The sequence below is a fragment of the Myiozetetes cayanensis genome, unplaced genomic scaffold (assembly GCF_022539395.1).
Source record: "Myiozetetes cayanensis isolate MyiCay16 unplaced genomic scaffold, myiCay2020 scf1, whole genome shotgun sequence".
In the NCBI taxonomy this organism is placed as follows: Eukaryota; Metazoa; Chordata; class Aves; order Passeriformes; family Tyrannidae; genus Myiozetetes; species Myiozetetes cayanensis.
Window position 1 is genome coordinate 12,986,978 of NW_026086604.1, and position 16,511 is coordinate 13,003,488.

At 41.1% G+C, this 16,511-nt stretch overlaps 1 protein-coding gene and 1 long non-coding RNA gene across 2 annotated transcripts in view; one reads left to right on the top strand and one right to left on the bottom strand.

Moving 5' to 3' along the window:
* SLC30A8 (solute carrier family 30 member 8) overlaps nucleotides 1-9,353 on the bottom strand; it is a 26,302-nt gene extending 16,949 nt beyond the window's left edge. The window contains exons 1-2 of the mRNA XM_050306038.1: nucleotides 9,094-9,353; nucleotides 649-853 (exon numbers count right to left, since the gene is read on the bottom strand). Of these exons, the coding sequence (XP_050161995.1) occupies nucleotides 649-853; nucleotides 9,094-9,170 (282 nt within the window). The 5' untranslated portion in view covers nucleotides 9,171-9,353. The remainder of the gene's footprint in view (nucleotides 1-648; nucleotides 854-9,093) is intronic.
* On the top strand, nucleotides 2,719-14,964 carry LOC126635126 (uncharacterized). Its single transcript, XR_007627533.1, has 3 exons — nucleotides 2,719-2,774; nucleotides 14,281-14,341; nucleotides 14,767-14,964. It is a non-coding gene; the product is annotated as an uncharacterized LOC126635126 (long non-coding RNA).
* Nucleotides 14,965-16,511: the final 1,547 nt, after the last annotated feature.

Below are 16,511 nucleotides of genomic sequence, written 5' to 3' on the forward strand. Positions count from 1 at the left end.
TGCTCTATGAGCAACCCAAATACTTATATTGGATATTGTAGGATGGGTCCAGAAGTGAAAGCTAATTAGGTAGGGGAATAATCTTCCATTGATCCAGAGACACACCAGCAGGCCAATTTAAAAGATAGACGTGCTTGATATAAATACATTGACTTAACTGCAGAAAACCAGATGGCAAATCTGGCCCTGGATTTCCCTGGATTTTGTGGAGACTCTTGCATTTATTATCAGATTCTGCTGCTAGCAGCCTTCATCAGTGCTGAGTCTCATTGGCCTGGATAAATATGTAAAATCCTTTAATCTTTAAAAAAAAAAATTCCAGTTTATTAGAAACCTTTTGTGACATCATGCTAAGACATATAGCCACTTTTAGTCAAGTTTAAAGACCTGGGAGAACAGTTCAGACTATTAACTGATCTTTATATTCCTACCCAGATACAGTCCTTGAATGAACATATAAAAATACTTTGATAATTTCACTTAACCCCCCCCCACACACACACACCCCTCCCTGGTGATTCTTTTAATGACTGGTGACAAAGGAGGGTTATTTAATCCCAGCTACTGTGGGTCCCTACAGGCACAATGTGTACAGAAGGCATGAATGTGACTGTGCTGGGCACCAGACTGAGCTCTGTTTGAAAACACATACTCCCCTGTTATCTCAGCAATCATGAAGAAGATGCAAATTACTGATGCTACACAGAGCTTCTTCCTGGCTTGATGCTGCTCCCTCTTTCTGTTCTCATAGGCCTGTGAGTAGCCGTGACAGTGATACACTGGATTAGCTTCAGCAACTTCTGCTTCCTGCTTCTGCCTCTCTTCATTTAAATTCTTCCTAAGCCAGCCCATCCTTTGGGATAGAAAGAAACAGAAGGTTAAAAAAGAAAAACCCTAGTTATTTGGGCATCTAGCCCTGTAGACCCAGAAACTATGTACTTAATGTTTTCAAAGGATAAAAGCAGAGCTGTGAACAGCAGCACAGGTCACAGAAGAGGCTTGCTCGCACAAGCAGGGCTCTGTGGGAGGGAGCTGCACATGAAATAACTGCTCTGATTGTGTTTCCCAGCTCATTGGGCTCTCCTACATCATTTAGCAGTTTATGAAGTGCAGGGTGGCTTTCTTAGGCTGTGTATTTCATGCACACCATATGATTTTCAAAAAGTCATACCTCATGCAAATAGTTACCAAATTCAGCATATCATGGAGACAATTCTAATGAAAAATTCAGGATTTTATTCCCAATAGCTTTGTCAGGAAGACTAGTAAAAAAAATTGAAACTTTAGCTTTGTCAGGAAGACTAGTAAAAAAAATTGAAACTTTTTCTCAAATACAAATGGCTAAAGATATTTCTTTCCTTTCTTTACACCCAGAACTATTTTATCTTAAATTTCCAGGTATGTACAAAAACTATCAGTATTCCTGCAGAACCTGAGCATAGAAAATACTGGACCAAAAAATTCAAAGGTATTTAAAAAATCATTGAAATCAATTTTTCATAGTATGCTGACCCCTTTGTGCCACTGCTTTCACAGAAAGGTGAGGAGTTCAGTAGAAGTGGCTCTTCAAGCATTTCTCCATCACAAGGTGATTTCCCAGCCAAATCTGCTCTGCTAAAAAGCCTCGGTGTTGTCCCTGTCAGGGTTCCACAGCAAATACACAGTGGGAATAGAGAGGTCCAGGGCCATCACATTACAACTGTGGAAACTCCTAGATGACCATGATATCTGGTGCTTTCACTACAGTAACCCAGAGACTGCCCAGGGGAGCCCCCACGGTGCTTTGGTGAGCAAGGATGTTCCCTTCTTGTTGTCTTTCAGCTGAAAAGAACCCAAAGGCTCACTCTGTCCTACAAGGCTCGACTGAAAACCACTACATCTCTCCAGATAAAGCATTTGTTGCCAGAGCTACTCCTGATGTGATAACTGTGTATTGAGACTGTGGCATCAGAAGGTGAATTCTGCTGAGATGCACACACATAACATCCATATAACCATGCAGCTAATTGAGGTCTGTGGGTGCAGGGCCTACCCAGGAACACAGCAAACTCCACTGCTTTATTTCAAGTCTGAAATTAGCCTGGGGGCAGGATGTGGGACTGGGCTTAGCTGCCCCAGTAATAACAGCTTCTTTACCCCATTCTGATTCAGACTTTCTTTTGAGTCACAGAAAAACTATTTCTTCAGCTGAGTGAAGGAAAGTTGTGCTCCAGGAAGTAAGATGGATCCAAGTGACTGTCTGTAGTGTTTCTGCACTTATCACTGAAGTGTCAAGATGCCTAAAATCTCACTGGAAAGAAATCAGCTGGTGGCTGCCAACCTGCAGTAGTCAATGTCAAGAAAAAAACTGTACTGAAATCACAAGCTTTTTCCAGCTGCTTTTTATGGGCAGCCTGAGCGGGCTGCAGCTGCTCAGCAGGTCTGAAGTCCTGCCAGATGCCCCACACCAATGGGCAAGAGGCTAAGGCACCTGCAGAGCTGTGGATGCCTTGGCCTTTCGTGTTCATCGGCACCACAGAGGTACTGGCAAAAGGAGAAAAGCTGACCCGCTTTGGCAGCCAAGCCCTGCAACTGTAGATAATCAGTATGGGTTTGGTTTTGTAAATATTATTGAGATGTTCCAAGGACGCAACATTCCCCTGAGTCAGCCTGCTTCCCAGCCTGGTTAGCATGTGGTCTCTGTTTGCTCAGTGGAGGTGACTGATTCCCCTTGTACATGAGGGGCTTGTGTGAAAGAGCAACTGGTCAGATTTAATGCCTGGTGCTTGGAGACGGTGAGTTTTCTTAGTCCTTTTGTCAGCATTTTTCTTTATTTTTCTCTCAACAATGAATAAATGGAAGCTGGGCTGCCTGGGGAATGGGCTGCCCATCTGGCAGCTGGGGTCCCTACTAGCCAGTCCTTCTCCAGTCCTTTAGCTTTATATTCATCATGGTCCTCATGTGCTCTGTGTCACTTTTGTACAGTATTTTCCTGATGAATTAGACACAGAAGGTACAACAAATTAATTCCTTCCAGATGGCTGAATAAAATGCTGCAGTTCTCTCACTCTCCCCTGGAGATCAGGGCAGGCAAGATTTTCTTTATCGTGATCTCTCTCTGGAGTTAACTTCCAATGCTTTTCTATAGTTTGCATGTAAAATTAATTTCCCCTTACCTCAATTTTCATCAGCTGGCATTGAACATTAAAATCATCTTAATTACATGAGTCACGATCAGCTCAACAGCCTGTCAGGGCAGGGATGGCAAAACTGCAGCTGCATATTTCTGAGCCACCAAATCCTTTTCTTGCTGTTAACAAAATAGGTTGCTCTGTGATCCCACTCCTTTTTTTTTTTTTTTTTTTTTTTTAATCTTCAGGTCTCTTTATCAGCTAAGAAAACATTGGGGCATCACAGAGGGGCAGGAAACCACTATCCACAGATATTGTTGGACAGATGCAAAAGCAAACAAAGATAACATAAACCCACAAATGTCACTTTTTTCTGTCTAAAGGGCACCTAAATAAAAGTGCCCCAGTTGCCAGAGGTGGAGAGCATTCACTGAACTCACAGAACAGCATCTGGCCCAATGAGTTCAAAAACTCCTGCCAGCTCCTGTGCATTATTTTTCTCTTCCAAAAGCAGCCTGCCACTAATTAAAAGAATCTGAGAGGCAATTTTATAAAAGTGTAAATCAAAAGCTTAAGGTGCAAAGATCAGCTCTGTTGAAAGAGAAACCCCTTCAGAGTGTGTTAGAGCAAGATGTAGCCTTTGAGTATCAGATCTCTGCACCTGCACGTTACAGAGTCACAGATTAAAAAATAATCTTTTCTCCATTTCAAATTCTCTTTTCTTTGTAAAGAAGATAGTCAGGGGAATGTCACAGAAAGGCTCCTACTGAGTCATGCCCAGAAGGGGGGAAGTAGAAAATATTAATACATATTGCAGATTCCACACAAATCATTAGCAATAGCTTTTTATTACAACTTCCTTTTGTTTGTTTTCACTTGATCTGCTGGGTGCCTCGATCTGCAGGCTGATGGCAATAATTGCCATCCTCCTAGACCATTATGAGTTCCCCAGTCAAAAGAGTAAAATTTGGAATCACTGCACTTCCCACAGGAGATCGTCTCCTTCACAAGGGAAAATAGTAATTTTCTGGTGCCTGAAAGGATAATGAAACTGCCTTCAGAGAAAAATTTATCAAAGCCATAGTCACCTCCCTTATTCTGGCACAATTCTGGTGTCGATCTTGAATATTTCCAAGGCATTTAAGACCCTGTTAATAGCCTGGCTGTCCAGTTTCTCATTTTCCTTATTGTGGGCACAAAATAAAGGCAAATATTTATATATTTTCCTACATTTAGATGTCTAATAATTGGGAATTTGTGCCTTGGTTATTTTATTTAATTGCATTTTGAGGGCCTGGCCCTGCATACATAAATGTACTGTCATTAAATTTCCTTCCTCAAAACAGTAAAGCAAAGGTTGCCTGGAGATAGACCAAGGTGTATGTAGCCAAGTGTGCAAACTCTGTCATGATCATGAAGGAATACATAAGGACAAAGTACCAAAAATGAACATATCCAGAGAAGGGTTACTTCCCAGTTTTACAAATCTGGAGGCTGGGAAGTGGCTGAACCAGAGTTCCTGCCTAACAGCCCTTTACAGATCTTTATTCCACAGACCCAGTTGACTTGAAAGTGTTGAGTTCCACAGTTTAATTATGATTTGTGTAAACATAATGCATCCTTTGTTACTCTGAAGCTGTCTGCCTGCTATTTTAATTAGTTCTTGTACTGTTAGAAATAATGAATGACTATTCCCTGTTTACCTTCATCACATCATTCATGATTTTTTGTATCATTGTTACACCTCTGAACCATCAATTTTCTGAGCTGATGTCCTAGCCATTTAATTTCTGTTTCATACCACTTACTATCTTGGTTCTAATTTTCTTTCTGAGATGAAGTGGCCATAATTGAAGTGGGCATAATGGAGATGGCATGTGGCCAGTCCTGGGGAGACACAGTCCTTTCTAAAGGGTCCTAATGTCACCAACAGGAGGGCAAAGGCAATGGTATTGATTTTGCTGAGTCTGCTAAAATACTGTGTGCTACTGGGACCAGCTGGCAAGCCAGTACAAAGGAGGCATAACCACAGAGCCCTCAGATAAAACACTTCAGAAGTCACAAGAAACACCTACAGTTTTCCTAAGCATTGAATTCTGTAAAGCATAAGGAGTGGTGGAAAGCCTTTATTTGATGAGGACTCTTTGATCTCATAAGAGTTTTCATATTGCCTGCAGGAAGGCAAAAAAAGAAAAAAATATTCCCTACGTGCCTGTTATACAAAATCACTCTTTACCTGAAGAAATCGTCTCCCAGGCTCACTTCAAACTTTTGCCTATTGGTATGAGCCTGGCAGACAGGAATCAGTCAGGAGCCTAAGACTGATAGGCAGCAATATCTACAGGTCACCTTAATGCCCTGTGTTAAAAACTTTTGCATGAAGACAAGCCCTAAGGTTTTAACACATCTTTTTTACCTTCAGCATCCCCCCCCACTCATTTTTTTCTCTTGTCTCAGAGACAGAACAAAACTCAAAACCTTGAGACTAAAAGCCTTGAGTTTCATTGTGTGATGGTATTCAAATTTCCACTAAAATGACATATAAAGAACATAATCAGAAATTCAGTAAATCATGATGAATTAAGCCAAAATCACAGTATAACTGGCATGATCAGAGGTAAATTCATAGATATAAGAAGTGGAATATTCCCTGATTTAATATTACACTGATCAATTGACAGCAAGAAATAAAATCATCTGGCCTGTCTTCATTCCTGGAAACTTCAGGAATTTGATTGAACTATTACCTAGACTGTGATAAGTGGTTGTCTAGATCACTAGATAGGTGATAACAAATAAAAAAATAGCATAATAAATGATTAATCATTGAAAAACTTATATCTCTTATCCCCATAACTGATTGTGAAAAGACCATAGAAAACCATCTTAGACGCCTAGTTCAGACCTAATTTAAAGAGAGATGGTGCAAATCTCTTTGAATGACTTACAGACAACACTTGCCTGAAGCGGGAGGTTCTGAGCACTCAGCTTCAGACCCTTTTACCATTATATTTCATACCCTTCCTCGAGGCTGGTGGGAAGTGGTCTCGTCTCCTGAAACCCATCCTGAGTAATGTCTTTGTCTGTTACCTGTAGGAGAAGGTGTAGTGCACCTGGTCACCTTGGCAGATGATGCCACCCTGGGGGTGCAGCTGATAGACTGGAGGGCAAGGCTGCCATAAGCAGGCTGGAGGAAGGGATCAACAGGAGGCTTCTGAAATTTTACAAGGATGCATGAAAAGTCCTGCACGTGGGACTGACAGACCTGTGAGACCACATCTAGAATGTTGTGTCCAGTTTGGTGTCCCTAATTTTGAAAGATAATAAACTGGTGCAGGTTCAGTAGAGGGTAACTAGGATAGTTAAAGGCTGGAGCACTTCTGCAGGGATTGGATTTGTCCAGTCTAGAGAAAAGGTGGCTCCTTAAGCACCTGGCTGCTGCCTGCCAATATTTTTGAGGAAGCTATTGAGAAGATGGAGCTTTTTTGCTGTCCATGGAGGAAGAATGAGGTCGTTGGTCATAAAATGAAACAAGTTCAGATCGAATATGAGGGAAAAAAAAGACTGTGAGGTTAATTCAGTATGAGAACAGATTGCCCAGAGAGGTTGTGCAGTCTCCTGAGAGACTTTTTTCAAATCCTGAGAGATTTTTTTCAAGACTAGAACAGAGACAGCCCTGAGCAACCTTGTTCAGTCTCTTGGCTGATCCTGCTCTGAGCAGGAGATTGGACTAGAGACCTCCTTGAGGTCCTTTCCAATGTGAATTTTTCTGCAAGCTTACAATTGATCTATTTTTCATAGGGCTCAGTTAAAGCCCATCCCCTTGTAAGCCTTTCAAGTTTAGCATGGGAAACCTCAATGCATCCAAATCTGCTAGTGACTACAAACAGGCCTGGCATGTGCAAAAAACCCTCCTCCACAGCCCTGAGTACAAGGAAAGGGTCTGCTTTCAGGCTTCCTACTCACATGGTCAAGATAAAAACAGTTTTGTTCTGTGTGTACTTTAATGATGGCATGTATCAAAAAGAAAGAAGCTGGAGGATGGCAAAGAAATATGCAATCTGTGTGCAAAGTAAAGTCTGTTGGAAGCATTAGAGCTGTTCATTAAGCCTACACACGGGGAATGGAAAAATGTGGTAATTTATACCAAAGGCTAAAATGAGCTTATTGCTACTGATCGGCTTAAGACACCTGAAGCTGTGCAGGCAGCTGTTCTGTGTAAGCCCAAGCCCAGTGGGCTGCATTCCCTGATGGGCTGGCTCTGGCCTGTGGGCTGGCACCCTGGGTCACTGGGCTGGTACCTTGGGTAGCTGGGCTGGCACCCTGCACTTCTGGGTTGTAATGGGGAGCAGGACTAACCCTCGGCTGCCAGCTCTTCCCAAAAGGAGGGAGATTGGCTCTCAGTCCCTATTTCTGGTTATTTCTGGGAATGGACAGAGTAATTAGATTGTGCAGTTAATTAGATTTCGTCTGACAGAAAAAGCCAAATGGAAGTGCAGCACAAGGCTGGACAACAAGTCCTCCTCCTTTTGGAGAACTGTGTTACCATCTCCATCTCTCAGTCACCTCAGGACTGCCATTGGGGAACCACCCTGGGGCCAGCCCTCCAGCTCAGGGGCTGTTGTATGTAGCTGCAGCCATCAGCCATTGCAATTGTTGCAGTGATTCGCCCCAACTAACTTCAATCCGAAATTAAGAAATAATTATCAGAAACAAATCAACTCCTCCAGAAGGTGAGTCAGCTCAGATGGGAGGATCAGCTGCCAGATATTCTTTCCCCTAGTGTGCATCCTACCCCTCTTCTTACGAGGAATATTCCTTGTTACCAGTGATCGAAGGAAAACAAGGCTTCCTCATAAGGAAGCCTAAAAATTGTCCCTGTCTCAGGGTTTGTCCAAAATTCTCCCTTGTGTCCAGAGGTGATGAGGGACCAAAGGACCTCAAGCACTGAAGCTGTTTCCACAAAACTGCAAACTTTCAAAAAAACTGACAGTCTTCAGTAACTAAAATGAACTACAGAATCATATGGGATCTTTCTGAAATAGAAATATTACCACAGAAGTAATTTTGGACAGTGCCATGTATATTTATGGAGCCACGTAATAATATTTAAATAATAGCCCAGACATTCAAACGACAAAAATACGATGGCAGTGACCCCAGTATAAGAACATGGAGAGACAGATTTCCATTTGAACTGACAGTGTTTATGCCAAGTTTCTGTCCCACGCGTTTTAAGAGAGCCAGGCAATAAATAACCTGAAAACCAATGAGATAATGGAAATGTCAAGAGGTGCTAAGCTGTAACTGAGCAGCTATTTTCTTTAAAAAATACTTTCTGGTATGAGTCAAAAGGAAGAATGAAAATGAGTTAAACTGAAAAACTATCTTCTGATGGACATTTATACTAATTTTTTAACCCAAGCTACAGCATATCTTATGTTTTCAGAGGATCTTTCTTCACTCAAACAAGCATTTACTCACAAGATCTCTGGCACATGAGAGGTACTTCAACTCTAAGTCCAATAGACTATCCACAGGAATAAAGCATTGCCTTTCTTTCAAACCAAATGGATAATTTACACATTCAAGCATGAAGGAGCCTTGAATCAAACACAGTGTCAATAGCACAATTATAATTCAGCCTAGAATTGCAGCATAATCCATGAGGTTTTGCATCCTACAATAAATCTACTAAGCTTATAAAATACATAGCAGGAGACACTTGCTTCAATAGTAGATTGGTTCAATCCATCACATACGCAGACACATCAGACTGCTGTCTAGTAAATGCTTCAAACATTTAAAAAGAAAGTTTGGGAAGGAAAAAATCAAACAAAACATTTTGAAAGTAGTAAAAGATACTCCCTTCATACACTGTGAAACTTTCTGGGCTTTGACTCCTGCAGCCCCTCAGCAGATTGGTGATCTCTTATTGCTCAGAGACAGCAGTGGCAGTGAAGGAAACAAAGAGTTGTGTTACCTGTCTAGGGCCAAGGAGTACTTCTTGGTGTCCCTCTCGACAAGACAAGCTCTTTCAAGACCCTTTTTGGTAGCCATAAGGAAAGTCGACAGGGTTTTGCTTGTTTTTTTTTCCCCCTTAAACTCTCTTTTCTCTGTTGGAAGCAGATATGGGCAGAAATGTCCTCTTGACTTATGCAGAAGTCTCTGCCAAGTATTTTTAAATGAAAATGTTTTAATAATCTCCTCAATAAACCCACCGCGAGAGAAAGCTGCTTTCCTAGTCCCAATGGCGTCACTGCCATAACAACCAGTAACTTGCTGAGCACAGCAGATTGGATGTTTCAGGCCTCCCTCCTTGTTTTTCTTTTTTTCCCCTCCCTGTTTGATGCTGGATATGCTTTTTGGCCACGCAGTGAGTGCGTGCTCTCCCAGTTGTGGGCCAGGGGTCAAGCACAGCGTGTGCACATCAAAGTCCACACACGCACTCATATGGACACACTGAAAGGGAGAAGGAAGGTGATTAAAACAGCCTGATTTGCCTGGAAACAGTCAAACCCCTGTTTGCCTTTCTGCTTCCTTGGCTTGTGAGGAAAGCAAACCTCCCTCACTCCATTTTTGTGCAAGCTCTTTAATGTAAGAGATTGCTCTGAAATCTGATTTCTACCCCTATCATATTTGCTCCTAATGGTTCAAAACAGAAGAGACTGCTCATTACTGCCATTTGCAACACAGGTTATTGAAATCTTTATTTCAGCAGGAAGGACTGCAGGTTGTTATTTCTGCTTTATTCAGTTTGTTAGTTCTATCAACAGTCACAGTTCCTGGAGGGCAGAAGACCTCCAGCCTCACCTATCTCACAACCTGACCTCAGACATTCACGTCACCACTAAAGGGAAATTTTGCACTGGTGCTATCTGTGTTTCACTATATTCTTGGCAGAAACAGATTGTGATTGAGATCCCTACCTGTGCACAGTCTTTTCAGGAGAGATTAGCACTGGGCAGTGAGTAAATGCTCAAGGCTGCACTTAAATTCTGCAGTCTTTTTTACTGTGGGTAGCCTATTATGGACATGATGAGCTCTCCTCCCTTCCCCCATTTCGCAGAACACATACTCCATCTGAGATTCATGAGGGCAGGGGGTACATTTGTACATGATATAAATTCAAAAAGTTGGGTTAATGTCATCAGAGATCCATATGTCCTGCATGTCAGCTGTGCAAACATTTCTCTGGAACCTGTGAGTCAAGTGGCTGACTGTATCTCAGGTGCTTTTATGAACAGCCACAGCAGAAATACATGTGTTTTTTTTTCCACAGTGTGCTGTCACCTTTGCCTCTCTAATGTTCTTTTCTTGAGAGCCTTTTCCCAGTTGCTTATACTCACCTATGCACCCTCATTAGTCCCTTTGGTGGAAGAGATCGATTTTATGACTCATGCCTGGAACTTCCTATCTCCTTCTGAACATTAAAAGGTTGGTCTTTAATGTTTTTTTAAAATTGCTGCCACTTACTGGACCTGACAATGCGGAATGCAGGCAAGGCTGGTTTGAGAAGAAACTGGTATGCAAGGGTGAATAGTATGGACCCAGGGCATTTGCAGAAATCTTACAAAACAGAAGTACCACACTTCTTACCACCCCAGAAAGGCCTTTAAGTAGCAATTTTATTCTACTGCCAAGAGGGAGTAAAGGAGGAAAAACAAGATGGTCTTTCCAGCTGTGCACCCTGGAACCTGACAAAGGCTTATAATTCATGCCCTGCAAGGGCTTCTGCTGGCTCCTCTTCCCATAAATGTCAGCCTTATTACAGTGTTTCTCTGAGCTTCTGAACTCATCTTTCCTTTAGAAATTACCAAACAACCAAATCCTGTCACAGACTGGAGATGCCTGAAAAATAAACCTGGCCTAAGACCTGATTTACAGTGGATCTCAGCCTTTCCAAAATGCTAAGCTGAAGTATCAGGTCTAAGTACCCTCAATTTAAGGGAAATTTAAAATCCACTTCAGAAGATTACAGATAAAGCCATTTTCTGTTTCAAGCCACTGTAACCATGTAACTTTTGTTAGTGAGATAGATGAGTTTCCGTCATTTTGCAAAAGGGTCTTGAGCCTCAGGTGCATACCAGCAAAACAAAGCCATAGATCATTCACAGCATTTAATCTAGACTTCTGTTTCGTGTTCATTATTGTCAATGCTGGTGGTTGTGCTTCTCAGGAGACAGGCTGTGAGGCAGGATAGAAAGAAATCTCTTCAGAGCTTTCCACAAAGACTTGGGTTTCCTCTTTATACAGTCTCTGAAACTCATTAAGAGAGAGACAGCAGCTGTCTGTGGACTTTCTGTTTCAGAAAAAATATTCAGACCATCTCAATAAATTCATCTTAGCCTTTCAATAATAAAGCAGTTTGTTTCTGAGTGTACATTAAAAATGTCACATATCCAATCATACCAGTTCTAATGACCCTAGTCAAGGACATTTCTCAAGATTTACATCCAATACAGGCATGTGAGGCATCACACTGGCTTTTGCAAATGAAAGCTTCTCATCATTATTATCCGAAATCTCCATTAATAAAAAAAAAGCATAACCTTCATCCCATTTTAACTTTAATCAGCCAGACTTTAAATATGGGAAAAGAAAAAAACATCCCCTCTATCTTGTCATTATGGGAGTAGATACTGACAGCTTAAATGTACAGAGGAAAAGTCGGTGCATCTATTAATTGGAAATGCCAGTGAAGTCAATCATTTTTATGAGCCATAAGACAACTTAGAGATCATCTGCAAAGTTCCTCTCTACCTTTCTCTGGCATCAGTTCTAGCAGCTCTATACTGTACTGCTTGTAACCCAGGGATCCAGGCACTTGTGATTTCTGGGGCTTGGTTGTTACAGTTTTTACATTCATAGTGAGAATACACATTTTCACCCAGTGAAGATCCAGTGCCTTCCAGCCATCTGTCATTTTGTGATCCAAGGCTGGAGGCAAGACAAATTGAAAGAAAAACCACTTTCCTACTCTTGTGAACCAATGAATGCAGTAACCTTTATAAGTGAGTGTCAAAAGGAAAAAATCTACCTCGATTTAAATCCAATTTAAAAATCATTAAAAACATGTTAATGTTAAATATTTTAAAATAATAAATTTTTAAACTTCAATATATTTATCTTGGGTTTGCTGCCAATATTTCAAAAGAATGGAAACTTTTGATAGTAACTGAACTGAGAGGTAGAAATCATCTGCAATGCTTTAGATGGGATTTTAAATTGCACAAAGTCATTGGGGAGAAAAAGACTTTTCAGCCACTTGTCAAAGAATTTCAAGTTTGCATTGGGAGTGGGGATCTAGCAGGAGCACAGTGTGGTACTATTTTGTGCGGTACTATTTTGTGGTGTACACCTCTACCTCCAACAGTAAAAGTCTATGCTGCTACCAGATGAAGTGGGAATCCTTCTACAGAGCCTGGAACTTCAGATCAGGAGTATCAGACACCTACTCCCCACACAGGAAAGTGTCCAAGCTCAGAGCTTCTCCTGGTGAAACCAATGGAATGAGACAGCTCCTCCCTAGACAGGCATCTCTGGAGGAACTCAAGACCCTGCTATGAATAATGAGAGAGCCCAGGGTGCCCAGGCTGGGTAGGGAGCACAGTGGTAAGCAAATACAAGAGAGGATATGGATGAATCTAGACCCCAGAGAGGGAACCCTGAAAGACACCACAGGCTTGAGGCTTGCATAGCCACAAACTTCCTATGGTTTGTGCCAGGCCTCTTGAAGGTTTTCTTTCCAAGCTGTGATATGAATATGGGTGTTTTCTCCATGGTATCAGGGAAAAAAGAAAAGGTTAGGCTTAGCATTTTTGTCCTCTTCATCTTATTTATTTAAACTTTTACTTTGATCTCATTTTGTTGGCGCCAACATTTCAGAAGTGCTCTGAATTACCTTCCCAGTGTTTCATCTCTCATGGTTGAACCCACATTGTACAAATAACCCAGCTCTCATTAAGTTCCTTGGAGATATCAGACCTTCAGAAGTAAGTAGTGCCAAGAAATGTTAATTTGATACAAAGCTGCTTTGCTTTTCTGAGAGTTTGGTAAGCTACTTTGGTGTCTGAGTGTCCCAAAAGTCCTGTTCAGGAGTAGCACAGTCTACCCTTAGAAGTTTTTCATTCTAGGCTGTAGCTTAAAAGAAAAAGACAGTGCAGAAAAATAAATGCTAATATAATCTCAAATGTTATTGTCAAAGAGTGTGTCAGCTTTTGTTACAAAAATATATTATCTTTCTCTGAGCACTTTGTGGTTTTCTGTCTCTTTTCCACTGCAATTGCAAAGGGCTTCTGCTTGGTTTTGTTTTTATGATGTCTGAAGTTGGTTGGGGAATTAAGCCTATAATTGCATTGCTAACAAGTATTTCTTAGACACATTTATTTTTCCTTAGGGAAAGAGACTGTTAGGAAAAGAGTGCACATATTTTGGCTGCAAAAGAGACAGCTATGACATTTGGCTCCTAAGTTACTACCTGGATATCATTTTAATTGTTTGGGTGGGTTTTTTTATATAGTAACTTTACTGCATTAGTTCCTTTATTACACTTTCAACATATATTTTGTTGTCATGCTCTTCCTAAGTATATTTGGGTCATGAAGATGCATTACAATATATATTGAGAGCCAGTTTGTTAAAGACACAAGGAGTTCTGCATTATTTCTCACCGGTGCAAAACTAATTGTTTTTTCTCAGCTACTGCATATATATTTATTTTCCATTTTATCATCTCTACAATTGCAGTTTGAATTAGGAAAAGGACAGAGTGACCTGGTAAAAGCATTTGCAGGGACAATCTGTATAAAGGCTTCCCAGCAACCAGGATTTCTCAAGCCTGTTGAACTGCAAGGGGAGTTGAAATAGTCCTCACGTCCTTCTTGCCTGGGCCATGCAGGCACTGGCCATTGCTCAAGCCCTTTTTCTTTCCTGCATGACTTCCAAAATTTTCTTTGCAATAATGTGCAATATTGCTGAAAGGAAGGAAACCAGGGCTCATAATTCAAATGCTGAAGAATCATGAAACTTTCAAGAAGTGAGCTGTTTGGGTTTTTTTGCTTATTCCCTCTCTAGTTTCTGAGGATGTACAGGGCACTCAGGTGTGGGGGCTGGGTGCACCCCAACTGCAGGGTGAAGGTTCCTCAACCACACTTGTGTCATTCCACAGGGATGGTATGCCTGAAACATTCTGGTGAAATGTAGAACGTCTCCTGGAAATTGCTACCTGGGTAAGATTTTCTTTGCAGCCACATATTTTCTCTCTCTTTCTGCTAAAGTAAAAAAACTTAGAAGTCCAGCGTAAGTCCAGGACTGGGACTTCAAAGACTGCCACTCTTACACTGCATTATGGCACCCAGTGATGCACCCATGATGTAAGGGATCCAAATGGGACACACTAGATGTGTTTCAAGGCAGAAAACACCAGGGGATCCTGGATCCAGCATTTCAGAGGTGTAGCACGTATGTGATCCCCAGGCAGTGCCCACCTAGACTCCCAGACTGGCTGAAATACATTGACTTGCAGCCTGAGGTTCAACCTGTGGAAATAGTTGAAACACTTCTAGTTCAGGGAAGCAAATCACACTGGATAAGCTATAATTTTAATGGCATTTTCCACACTTGCATACCTTTGAGCTGCCTGTTTCCTCCTCAGATTCTCTGGATACCTTTTATGTGGTGTATATGAAGCATCTGGATATTAAATGAAGAGTTAAATAATGGATCTCCTGTGTATGGAGCACAGTAAAAATTACACAGTGAGTTTTTATAACTTTTTTAATATAATAAAGTTAAAGAGACTGAATGCTGGTTTTATGATATGAGATTTCCAGAATGCTCCCAAGTCAGCAACAAGCTATTCATAATCTTTTATTATAGCATTGTCATGATGACTGTAATCAAGTCCCTGAGCTACCTGATGATACCAGGGATAGCATCAAGCTGGTAAATAAGAATAAGTTTGCATTTAATATGACATTTAAAGACTCTGGTTCTTGCTTTTTTTTCTTTTTTTTTTCTTTTTCTTTTTTTTTCAAATATTAAAAGCCTGTTGATAAATTTGGATCTAGTTTTCTCTTTTAAAAATGTTTGGGTTTTGTAGTTATCTGTAGGATACCAACATATAAGCCGATTTGGTAAAATACAAGTTAGTGTTCCTACTACAAAAAAAATTCTTCACCATCCTCCTTCCACACTCCCCCCCTGTTTGGGGTTTTCAAACACCAATAAAAATTTGATCTAAGCAAAATCTGTCAGTAAGTAAGTAAGACCATGCTGATTATTACAAAGGTTGGTTGCACTCATCTGCTAGGTTTTTTCCTGCATATCAGTACTAGTACATTGCAGTGTCAATTCCTGCAGAGCATCTGAGCTAACCTCATAGCAAGGGCTGGATCAGAGGGTTTGCTTTGATGCCCTGTTCCGTGTGTTCCTAACATTTTGAGGTGCCATCCGTAAAAACAGGCCTACTGTTGAGGTTTGTGCACATCAATAAATTAAGTAATTGCTCCAGTCAGCTGTGTGGTAGTGCTATGCAGACAGTGGTGTATCACAGGCATAAGATTTGCATTTGGAAAGTGTAAGTCTTATCCACTTGCTAGCACCCAAATCAGAACAGCTCTTCCCCCTTTTTAGGCTCATGTCTGGGCCACCCATTCCTGTAGAGCTTACACAGACTCTTCTTAAAACCTCTAATGATGGATAGTCCTCATGCAGTCTATTTCTGTGCTTAATTACCTTTGCTATGAGAAAGCTTTTCCAAATGTCTAACTTAAACCTCACTGTAATTTAAGCCATTATTTCATGATGGAGAATTAATTCCTTCCCTCTCTACAGCTACCTTTTATGTGTTAGAAGTGGCAGTCGTGCCTCTCTGTTCTTTTCCTTTAGCAAACAGCTCCAGTTCCTTCAGGTTGTTGTTTTGGACCGTTCTCTCCTGGACACACCAGCGGCTGCATCACTTCTGAGCGGCAACAGCCGGGCACACCCTCCAGCTGGGGCCGTGCCAGCCCTGAAAGAAGAAACATTTCCACTAAGTGCCACAAAGACAAAATCCTGCTTATAAATCTCATGGCAATAGATACTTCTCTGGAAACACTGTAATGTTACTGACTTTGGTTCATCTTGTGATTTACTAAGTGGCCTCTCCCCCCAGCCAGGTCTTCTGATGTTATACTAATGCTTAGCCCACTTTGGCTACTGTATATTTGAGTAGACAATTACCACTACCTGATAAATACCTTTCACTTGGTCTGATTGACTTGCATCCTCTTTTTTTTTGTTTGTTTTAATAATTTATTCAATTTGTCAAAAGTATTCTGAATACCAACCCTATTTTTAAGTCCTTCAGGTAACCCTTTCCAGACTGAGGTCATCTGAAAAATTAATAACCATATCCTC